The following is a 12056-nucleotide window of genomic DNA, read 5'->3' on the forward strand; positions in this document are numbered from 1 at the left end:
GGTTGTATTGGTGCGATATGTAAGAGCGTATATCCGAGGAAAATACATAACAAATCTATGTCAAACTCATTTTGACAGATAAAATTTCATACATTTTCTAGGTTGTAAAGTTGTTTATTATTTTCCTAACCCGCTCACTAATGGGTGAAAAAACACTTGGAAATTTTTTCGTCTCATTCCGTCACCGACCATTAGAAATGCAAACAGTTCCGTCCACTTTTTTTTAAAGCAAAAATGGACGATCTCCGGAAAAGGTGGAGAGACTAACGGATAAGTCTATACAGTGTTATCCAATATGATATTATAATATCTCGTGTAATAGTTTTTTTCTCTACACCTGCATTTATTTTCAATGTAAATATTAGAAAGTTTTTTATATCAACGAGTACAACACAGCAAAAAAAGTTGTTGAATATTACATCGAAACTGCTGCAACCAGGTCAATCCATCGGTTGTGTAATATCACATTGTACGATGTACATCGATTTTGCGAACAAAATTACATCCATTGATGTAATATCAGTGCTAACATTTGAAAACGGCGCAAAAGCCATTTGTAAACAAATGGTTTGTGGGCCCTTTACTCGCTACCCGAAGAACGCCCACGCAAACCAACAGCATCGTCAGGAAGGGGAAAATTTCCCCTACCCGATGTTGCTGTTGTGTCGCGTGGGTGTACTTCAAGTAGTGAGTAAAGGGCCCACAAACCATTTGTTTACAAATGGCTTTTGTGCCGTTTTCAAATGTTAGCACTGATATTATATCTGCGTTTTGCTATTACATCATTATTTCATACATCAGCTTGAATTACGTTGATCGATATTACATTTTTTTTTGCTGTGAAATAACCCTGCACTAGCATCCTCCATTTGAAGAATTGGGTATTTTTTTTACCCATTTTACGAAAAACACAATGTAAGAAGATGGGTAAAAAACACTCATTTATTGACAGATACCCTATTTACCCATTAATGAGTAAACCATAGTTAACCATTAAATAAGAAGGGGCACTTTTAGCGGAAATGGGTGTTTTTATACCCATTAATGGGTTTTCGAGAAACACCGTGTATCTATTTTTCATAAATATAAATACCTGATGGTATTACACTGGGGGGGGACGTGTTGTCAAATCAGCCTACTGATCATTCTTGTAAGAAACTGGCTCCAAACGTAAACAATCGCTGTAGGTTTCTTATGGCTTGTTTACCTTTGGAACCAGTTATGCGAGGCATGCGAGGTAGGCGACGATTGTTCGTATTTGACAGCCGCCTCCCCCCCTTGGTATTACAGCCCAGTGACAGGCGCGTAGGCAACATGTTATACCATGACAGCGGGCCCAGCACAGCAAAATGAACGTTTTGAGCCCGGGACATGCTGCCTACTGTCAAACGCTGCTGTTGGTATAGGCATTGCCACTGGCCTGTGGTATTAAAGCCCCTGTATACAGTAAAAGTATGGAAGTTGTTCCAATCGAACCGTCAAAATGCACCGCTTTGCTCAATTGGAACACCTTTTTTCAGTTTTGTGGTGACAGTCGTCCATACTTTTACCACAGACAAACAGACATAACACATTGAATATTTATCACTGTAAAACATCGTCGCTAAAACATTACCACCATCTGTTGAGTACACTGTGGTGGGTAGTACGCTGAACAGATGGCGGTAGTGTAAACGTCAAACTCAAGGGAAATGACTATGAGCGACACAGGTGGCGGTACTACCAACTACGATACTTTTAAAATGACCGTTAAATGCTTGTTCGATGAACAACTTGCGAGTGTTATGTCTGTTTGTCTGTGCTTTTACTGTAGGGCTTTAGATGGTATCAAGAGCAAATTTTCATTACGTCGAATGTAACAAAGGTAAACAAAGTCGAGCTATCAGTGTCAATCGATTCTCCTGCTATTACACTATAAACTGTCCGAATATAGGATCAAATCCCATTTTTAAATTTATTTGCCAGTCAAATTGCTTTTTGACGTAATCACCTTCCGATCAAAATAGTTTTCGATGTTACTTAAGTCACCCAATTTCTATGGAGATGCCGTTTGACTTAAGTAACAGCGCTGAGAAACCCGTGAAAAGTGTACGTTCGTCGTTTCGCTTTCTCATTATTAAAGTGAATAAATCGAACTGTTTGTTGCTAAGATGATTTCGGTAGTCCTAAAATGATGAATGGGCTGCACGTAAGGAGACGTAATTGATAATTCTCCCGAATATCCTGCTAAATACACTTTGACTTAAGTAACAATTGGGTTGTTTAGGGGTATTGAGATAAATTCATATTCGTTATCTGCATTAAAAATGGAACTTAAATTCTAAATTTCATTATTTTTGGTACACTGGAACTATTTTAAATAAATACGATTACATTAGCAAAAATCACCATTTAAGCGCCCCTTGGTGCGACTTTGTATGGGAGCGAGCTGTCAACGAATAGATTTAGTGTCAACGATCAAAAATTTAAGTCTTGATTTAAAAATCTAAATGAATGTCTACAGGATCGATAAAAATATGGTTGTGCTCAGAAAGCGAAGCTCTATCAGATGATGTATAAAAATCGGTAAATTTTTCGAAGTTAAACAACCCAATAGGGGCCACCAAACGACGTATAATAACTTTTGGCTCAAAAACCAGTATTTTTTAGCATGAAAGCTAGCGGTTTGCATTTGTATGATTAAAACCCTGCTAAATATGTGAAACATTGCTATCACTATGAGATTATATGTGTTTACTTGGAAATAGGAATAACTTTTCGGTCATCAAAACAAAACTTTATTTTTCTCGGATTGGTGCGAATGTTACTTACGACATAATGAAAATTTGCTCTTGGTATGTTCATTGGCACCGAATCAAGAGCACGGAAATTTTCATATAGCCATCGATAATTAAACTTTAACCACTTCTCAAATCTACAAGGTAAGAAATAAGAGCCCAAAAGTGAGTTCTTTTCACTCATCTCGGCACAACCCTAATAAAATTGTTATGGTTATTTTGCTCAACGACGTGTTCGGGGATCATCCAAACCATTTGTCGAAAAGTTCTATCATTTGGGTTATCTTTAGTTTATGGTCATTTTTTATTAGGGTTTTTGTTGATAGTGGACGGGAAAAAACTAAGGTTTGAGAGCTTTATTTATCGATGTGCTTCAAAGCTGAAATTCAACACTTAGTCAGAAAAACTGGGTTTTATAAATTGTATTGTACCTACAATTCAGTGTCTGCCTCATAATTCAACGTCCACGTATCAACGGAATCAAGTTAGAACTTACACACTTAATCTAGCTCGGTAAAATCTCCAACAGCCGATTACCTCGGCATTTACTTTTGCTGATATCTCTGCAAAATATCTGTTTGTTAGCTGATATCTCAGCAAATAGTTATTTGTTAGCTGAGTCTCGGCAATTGTTTAAGTGCATCTCAGCAAAATAAATTGCAGAACTACTCGGCTGTTGGAATCTCGGCGAAAAAATTTAAGTGTGTACAAATTGCTTATCATACAAATCAAGCAATTGGATAAGCCGAATAGCAACAAAGAATAGTGGATGCTTACAATATTCTGAACAATAACAACAACATAGGGTTAACTACCCAATTTCCGGCCTATTAAGCACAATCTGCACTTAGTCTTTCTTAAGGTGATTCCCTGTTGCGTCCTCTTTCGTGTAACACTTCGCAATTTCACATGTTAAAATAATAAGGTTTCTGTGAATGTACGTAGCTGAAACTATTACTTGTTGTTTGCTGCGGAGAAGCAAAGGATGCCTGAAATTTTCAGATATATACACCTCGTAGATCATTAGATGTGTGCTCTTGAAATTGCGAGGTGTGATGGAAAAACGGACTCTACGAGGAAACACCTTAATCTAGTGCAGTTTAGCACCAAATGAAATGTTATTATTACTGATGGCTTCCAAATGTATTTACCTTTCCGAATGTACCGTAAGATTCAATAAAGAGAACCCTAATAAAAAATAACCATAAACGAACGATAACCCAAATCATTGAACTATTCCACAAATGGTTTGGATGATACCCAGAACACGTCGTTAAGCAAATTAACCATACAATTTTTATTATGGAAACCAATCGTTGATATATTGTAAAAAGTCTAACACTGCTTCTTGACGCCAAACTCGGCCTACGGATTCTAAACTCGGCCTAACGCATTGAAACGCCATTGAATTCACTTCGGCCTATCGGATGATGATAAAAATTGATTCGGTCGGAGCGTTTCTTTTGTTTTTGGGAATAATAGGTGCAAACATTCATACCACGCTTTCTCATTGAGTTCTTTCGGTAGCTTATTAACTAAAGTATCGTACCAAACGCATAATTGACTTGTTAACTCTGAAATCATGGATTTTATTTGAAGTTTTCTGCTCGATAGGCCCAAATGGGCGATTAGGGGGGGGGGGGGGGTAAATTTCTCCTCGATTTAGCGTGACATAATTAATGCATGGGCCCTTATGCAAAATTCATTACAAATCACTTAAAATCTTATTTTCATTTACTTAATAGGGTAGAGAACTACTTCGGCCGAATCGCCCATTGTGGGCCTATCGAGCAGAAAACTTCAAATAAATCCATGATTTCAGAGTTAACAAGTCAATTATGCGTTTGGTACGATACTTCAGTTAATAAGCTACCGAACGAAGTCAATGAGAACGCGTGGTATAAAAGTTTGCACCCATTATACCCAAAAACAAAAGAAGCGCTCCGACCGAATCAAATTTTATCTTCATCCGATAGGCCGAAGTGAATTCAGTGGCGTTTCAATGCGTTAGGCCGAGTTTAGAATCCGTAGGCCGAGTTTGGCGTCAAGAAGCAGTGTTAGATTTTGGACAATATCTCAACGATTGTTTTCTCTTTATCAAATCTTACGGTACGTACGGAAAGGTAAATAAATTTGGAAGCCATCAGTAATAATAGCATTCCGTTTGGTGCTAAACTGCGTGCGGGTTGTGCTTAATAGGCCGGAAATGGGGTAGTTAACCCTACCTAAAGATCAGTTTGATCGTTTATAGTACGTTCAGACTACAGAGTTATAAGATGTTATAGCGCTATCTTGATGGTGGTTTCTGTGTTGGAATTAGTTGACAACCGTTATAACATGTTATAACTCTCCAGTCTGAACAAGGCATTAGATAACGGCAATATAGGAAAATGCTTTGGGCACTCGAATTTTTTTATGCTTTCCTTGCACATGACGGACATCTTCGCGATAGGATAACATTTTTTCCGCGAACTCGGGGACTGAAACAGCAATTTTTTTCAAAAATTTTGTTCTTTTGGGGAACGTCGTGACATCTTAAAAAGTCCCAGAAAATGAAACTCGTTCCAAAAAATCCATCGCATTTGTTTCCGATTATTTTGATACCTTTATCTCGTAGGAAAGTCATAGTTAAAATAAGCAGACGTTGTGACCGAGAGATGAAAATTGTATGTATAGGTCTAGAGAGTAGAAAGCGAGCAAAGGTCAATTTTGAGGAAGGTATGATATTTAGGAAGTCTGATATTTGACGTTGAGCATCTCAAACTATGTATTTTTCATACAAAACAAATATTGTTGTATGGAAAATATGGTTTGATCGTAAATGAGAATATGGGTGTATGTTTACAAGATATACATGCACCTTTATTCCTGTTTTCGAACAAATCGGATACGTCATACAAAGACAAAAAAAAACTTTGTATGATGTATTCGATTCGTTCGAAAACATGAATGCTATATGTTCAGACTACAGAGTTATAAGTCTATCTTGATAACATTTTTCTTGCCGCTAATTATTATAATATGTTATAACTCCGTAGTCTGAACATAGGATAGGGTGATTGTTATTACATGAGTGTCATCGTTTGCTTATAAATCGCTCCTTAGCTAATGCTTAATATTTACTATATTTTTTTTTTATTAAACGATACAATACATTACAAAGTTAATATGGTATGATTATACATTGATTTATGTGAATAAATTCTCTTCTTTTCAACGGATCAACAAACCTATTGTCTTCCATTCGGGATTTAGCGTTCTGTTTTCCAATCCAATTAGTTTTAGAGTATATATTACACACACTCTACTAGGTAAAAGGATAAAGATATATTAAAAGAGGATTTTGCAACCTCTTGGTACGTGATAGCTTACACTGGTGATTTAATAAAAAGCAAACTTGCAAAGTACGGCTATAACATTTCAGATACTGCAAAAATATTTCCCACTATTACTGATCTTTTTTATTTAGAGAACTGTAGCTTGGAGGCGGTTCCTGGAAGAAAAAGAAAAATAGAAAACGAAATAAGGAGATTGCATGCTTTTGGTTCTGCGTATTGTATCTTACGTAATAGGCTGGAGGCGGAACGTAAGCTGTTTGTGGTTGATTCGGGTCGTAGTAAGCGCTTTGAGCGGCTTCAGCCTCTTTCGAATCTGTAGCGAAACAACGGTTGGTTACATATGCGTCTATTAAGGCAATCTGACGTACAACCCACTTGCTGGAGGTGGTTGGGTAAAACCCATAGCTCCAGCTGGTGCACCAGAGAATCCTGGCCCTCCTGTGAACCCGTATCCTGGGGTACCATTTTGCATCGGGTAACCCGGCTGCTGAGGTGGATATGGAGAACCATTTTGGGGAGGGTATGCTTGCTGCGGATAGCCTTGTTGTGGATAACCTTGTTGTGGATAGCCTTGTTGTGGATAACCTTGCGGCGGTCCAGTTATAATTCCGGGGTACGGAGGCGGACTATCGTGCATGTAGATCGAATTCGGTGCGGGTTGATCAGGAAACACGGTTGTAGATGGGACCCAACCATAGTTGTTTGGATTTGGTGTATAGGCCGGTGGAGGTGCAGCATACCATCCACCACCTGGTGGTGAATAAGGTGGAGGAGGAGCAGTACCTGCGTTACGCTGAGCCATTGCAGCTGCTCTCAACATAGCCTGTGAGGAATAGAATGAGTCGATAAAACATAAAATGGATAAGATAGGTTCAAATAGGGGAAAGTGGACCCAGATTTCCATATGGGTCGTTCATCAGTATTCGTTTCTAGGAGTTACATTTATCTACTTATTTTTTAAACTACCTATACTTATGCGTTACGTCGAGAAAAAGCTGCTTAGATTGCCGAGAATACGAAAATTCCCTAGACAATTTAGTAGTTTAATCCTCCAGGAAAGAATATTTCCGCTAGCATTTTTTTTAGATCGTGAGTTTTAAAGAAGTGAATTATTTCGCACGGATCCACTTTCGCATCAAGTAGAAATTTTTGGCTGAAAATTGATATCAGAACCATTTACCCAGAATCTGGTTAGATACCACTCATCGAAGCAAAACCAGTTTACTCATTTTTGACAGTACCATACAGCATGCAAAAATGTCATTATCACGTTTAAAAACTTGTTTCCAGCAAAAAAAAGCAAACTTAACAATCAAGACAAGTTCCTAAAAAATACTGAGCTTCTGTGAATTTCTCCTAAGGATCCATATTTCTGCAAAATTCAATCAATTCTATAGATCTACGGAAAATTTCGTAGAACCGACATCACTGACTTCCATCTGTTTTGTTTTTATTCAACACAACTGACGCGTCGACAGAACGAGGGAAAAGCATCTAGTGAAAAAATTGCATGAACGAGGGATGCTCCGGTTGTTAAGCAATGCTTCGGAATGTGCATGATAGAGGGTGCTAGCAACCCGTGGAAACTAACGATTTTAAATTGGCTCACTACTTGACTAGCCTATTGTGTGGGATAGCAGGAATGCGGTGTCCTATCCCCCCGCTGCTACCACCGTTTGACAGCTCTCGATTCGACATCCATCAACCAACGTCGTGTCCAACCGACTTCGGGTACGCGCCAACAACGAACGATCGGTACGTGAAACCACATCTTCCTTTCTCGACCTCTTTCTCGTTCCAGCAGTTGTACAAGCAAGTCCATGTTAGCCCCCGCTCTCGAGCAACGGATGGCTGCGCAATTTCCACATATTGGTCCCACGCAAATCGATTAACGTACCCCATACTAGTCGAATTCTAGTACTACACTATGTTTGTTTTGATTTGCTATGAAAGTTTGACAGATAAAATGAGGGGTTCGTGGATTTTCCTATGTTTCGAGGGGTGCATCGATTAGCTTGGGACCGAAGAGAGTACTAGAGCTGAGCCAAAAAGTTGAGCACGTTCCTTCGGGACCTTCTGGTCTTAGAGTTACCTCTATGGCGCTAGTGTGCATGCAAAATACGTTTGATGATATTTTTTGAAGAATTTCCTTCTAAGAGTTATGTCTGTGTGTCTGTGGTGATACTATCACTGACAGACTAGATCTTTGGATCATACAGTGGTTCATCAGAAAGGGGAAGCTTAGTAATCTCCAACGCCTGCCCATGGCGCCATTCTATTGCGGCATGAACCAGCAACGCCGGCCATAAACCTACCGTCTCCAACACTCCACTATACAGCATGAAATTAAGCCCGCCCATCAGCAGCACGGAGCAAAAACTTGCCAAGGGGAGGAAAATATGAATGCAGCCAAGTTATTAATAAAAGAGAGAGAGAGAGAGAGAGAGTCGGGGAAGAGAATTGATCAATGTAGATTAATCTGTTTGAAAAGTAACGCGAGCATTGTTTATAAAAGTCGAGCAGCTTTGTGCGTTCGTCAACCACTGATTTTAAGAAAATGAGGCTATAGGCAATATTGAACATTTAAATAAGTCCTATTTATTTGAAGTTCTAGTTTGAATGGTAAGAAACGTAAGCATGATTTTAATTAATTATGGTATGATCCATCAACCATTTCATTCAAGCAGTTGAAAATGAAAAAAAAAAAACTATCATCATTTACACCATTTAAAAACCCTCAATATCTTGGTGTAATTCTCAAACATCGTTGTTAGAGAGTAAAATACCGCCAAAGTTTCATTTCATCTAAACGGATTAAATTTAATATGAGACGGAGACGTATATTCACGTAACCTTTTGACGTCTCCTATAGTGTGAAAGTCTCTTTTTCACCAATGCTTGGTAGCCAAAACTTAGAGATAGACATTCATCCTGCAGCCGTCAGTTTATTTGCATTGACGACTTTCTCTGAGTCTGGACACTATTTTTACGTGTGTGTGAAAAAAAAACAAAAACTCTTCCCTCCTTCACTTTCTTACGTAAAAACACAAACAAAATCATCACACTTATCAACGCCTATTGATAGAGGCACGGTGCCGCACGGACCTCCCTTAGCTCAGTCGGTAAAGGCGCAGCTACAAAGCAAGACCGTGCTGGAGGTGGCTGGGTTCGATTCTCGATCCGGTCTAGGAATTTTTCGGGTTGGAAAATTTCTCGATTTCCCTGGGCATAATAGAAGTATGATTGGACTTGCCACACAATTATAAGAATGCAAACATGGTACAGGCATCGAACGCTCTCAATTAATAACTGTGGAAGTGCATCTAGAACACTAAGTTGAGAGCACGCAATAAGCTAATATGCGATATGCAATAAGCTTGAAATGCGAAGAAGAAGAAGAAGACGAAGAACGGTGCCGCACAGAGCGCACTGAACAACTTTAGCACGGCACCAAGCTCTTCGGTACGGTGTCTTTTTCACATCGGTGTCGAGCCGGGAAAAGGTACCGAAACCAAGTGTGTGTACGCATCGAACGGAGTGCAATTTTAAGCGCGGCGCGCATTACTGTGCGGTGTTTTGACAAGTTTTAGAATAACTTTAATAAATGTATACTTTATACACTTAGAAATTATCGGCGACTTCTGCACTTTTTACCGAACTGTTATGGAATTATTTTTATCTTTAAAGTTTTACCGAACGTTCAGCAGAGATTTCGGTGAACAATTACCGAACACGACAATAAATTCTGAGTGTGTACACACTTAAATTTTTTCGCCGAGATTCCAACAGCCGAGTAGTAGTAGAGATTCAGTAAAACAATTGCCGAGACTCAGCAAACAAATATGATTTTGCTGATATATCAGCTAACAAACAGATATTTTGCAGAAATATCAGCAAAAGTAAATGCCAAGGTAATCGGCTGTTGAAGATTTTACCGAGCTAGATTATGTGTGTACATTAGAAGCATAGGTGCTATTCGAGATGCATTTGTTTAATATAGGAAAAATTCAAGTGCCATGCTGCAAGTGCGTAGAGTTAAGTACAATGGGATGTTTAACTATTATAGTTTGGGGACGGCCCCAGCGTAGTGGTTAACATTGATCAATCTCACGCCAAAGTCACGAGTTCAAATCGCTGTAAATTCATTTTTTGTTAACTTATCTAAACCTAAATCGTCCTCAACCTCATGGTTATAGAGCATGTCATGGTATAATTTGTAGTTTCCTACCGTTTTAAAAATTAAACGATTTTACCAGTTACGTGCCGTTTCGATGCCTTCGACAGAAAATTTTATCTTTTAGAATCTTGTTTTTTTCTACTGTACTGTTTGATAAATGTCAACGCACAACGTACAATAAACCACAATAACCAGTTTATTGTAACGTACACAATATTGAGGATGTGCCTATAAAATATTTGGCATTTTTCATGGTGTAAGCTGCGGATGTTTCTCAAATATCGTTTTGGAATAGAAACAGCCAAAATATGCAACACCCGAGCTACCATAGGCACGTTACGAACACTATGTATTCGACACACTTAAAACAACTCAACAGTTTCTTACTCCTTTACATGCTTTCGTTGACATTGACACTCTGAAGCAAGCTCAAGTTCACTGTCCACTACCTAGATACTTGTTTACCTACACACTTAGTTTTTTCTACCGAGCAAGGCTGTGCAAATCTCGGCAACAAAAAGTTTTACTGAGATTTCATTTGTTTTCTGATATTCAGCTAAGCATTATCCGAGACTCAGCAATCAAATGTCACAATCAAACTTATTTTTGCCGAGATTTGCACAGCCGAGCTCGGTAGAAAAAAAACTAAGTGTGTAATATCGTCGATCGGTTACTCTAATTTTTACACACCAATTACAACACTGGGTCCAACTCACTTGTCCGTAGTCGATAGCTCCACCGTGTTTGAAGACCAGCTTAAATTTGGATTCTCCAGTCCAATTACCATTTTCTTGCGCTCGCACCTTGCCTTTGATGTAGTTCGCTCCGAAGACTGGTTGCTCGAGTTGGACCTAATAGAGACAAATGCACAAAAGTGAGAAGATCAATCGAAAATGATTTTTGTGCTAGCCTTCAGATTCGCCTTGTGCATATGATATGAAGACATAATGGACGAGCGAAACTTACACTATACGAAATACCACTCTGTCACCAAAGAGGTGTGTCATACGCACATGCGAAGCCGAAGAAACAGACGTGGTTGGCGAACAAAACAAAACAACACGAAATAGATTGATACTTACATCATTTAGTGTGACGAAGGGAAAACTAAATGATAGCATCGGATCGCTAGCCTTCTTGTTGTTGAAAATCATGCGATGCGTTGTGAGATAAACGCGGCCTTGCTTGGTGCCTTTGAAGGCGGGGTCGTCCTGGCCGGAAAACTCCATTGTTACATTATCGCAGAAGATGAGAATGCTGAAGGAAAAACGGATATAATTTGATGTATTTCTACGAACATATGAAGTACTGTTTGATCATAGCAAAGCGAAGAACAAAATTTTCACATTCACTATTGAGCAGTCCCACGTCAAACTTTGCATAATTGTTTTATTATGGTCAATCATTCACATTTTTGCTGAAATTCAGTCATTTTGAAACTCGCAAAAAACTTCAAAGTTGCGTATTCGTTATTTTTCAACAAATCATAACTGGAAAACTTCACTTCCAATAGAAATGACGTCTGACACAAAGTTGTAGAAAAAAAAATCCTTTTCTGAAAAAAATATACTAGGTAAAAAAGATAATGTGATTTTGGGTTATTAACAAAAGTATTTAAAACTTAAATAACAAAATACATAGGAGTAAGAGGAGCATAGTAAACATCCGGCACTTCAGTCAGAAACCTCTAATTGTTCGAAACAAATTAATTGGTAGTAGGGTCAAGATCACCATTGCAACGAATAATGACCAATTATCAGTGCT

At 38.6% G+C, this 12056-nt stretch overlaps 2 protein-coding genes across 4 annotated transcripts in view; one reads left to right on the forward strand and one right to left on the reverse strand.

Moving 5' to 3' along the window:
- Ent3 (equilibrative nucleoside transporter 3) overlaps positions 1-12056 on the forward strand; it is a 45076-nt gene that overhangs the window by 9069 nt on the left and 23951 nt on the right. The window lies entirely within an intron of this gene.
- Positions 5971-12056, reverse strand: part of Wbp2 (WW domain binding protein 2) — an 86088-nt gene continuing 80002 nt past the window's right edge. For 2 of the 3 annotated variants that reach the window (XM_065232989.1, XM_065232988.1), the window contains 5 exons: positions 11375-11549; positions 11009-11143; positions 6491-6938; positions 6343-6428; positions 5971-6270 (listed from right to left, as the gene is read on the reverse strand). In XM_065232989.1, coding sequence (XP_065089061.1) covers positions 6226-6270; positions 6343-6428; positions 6491-6938; positions 11009-11143; positions 11375-11549 — 889 coding nt within the window. In that variant the 3' untranslated portion in view covers positions 5971-6225. The remainder of the gene's footprint in view (positions 6271-6342; positions 6429-6490; positions 6939-11008; positions 11144-11374; positions 11550-12056) is intronic. The other variant, XM_065232990.1, reaches the window with a different exon arrangement.

This window comes from Ochlerotatus camptorhynchus, unplaced genomic scaffold (genome assembly GCF_037179485.1).
Source record: "Ochlerotatus camptorhynchus isolate MF236.1 unplaced genomic scaffold, CSIRO-AGI_Acam_v1.1 ptg000380l, whole genome shotgun sequence".
NCBI classification, from domain to species: domain Eukaryota; kingdom Metazoa; phylum Arthropoda; class Insecta; order Diptera; family Culicidae; genus Ochlerotatus; species Ochlerotatus camptorhynchus.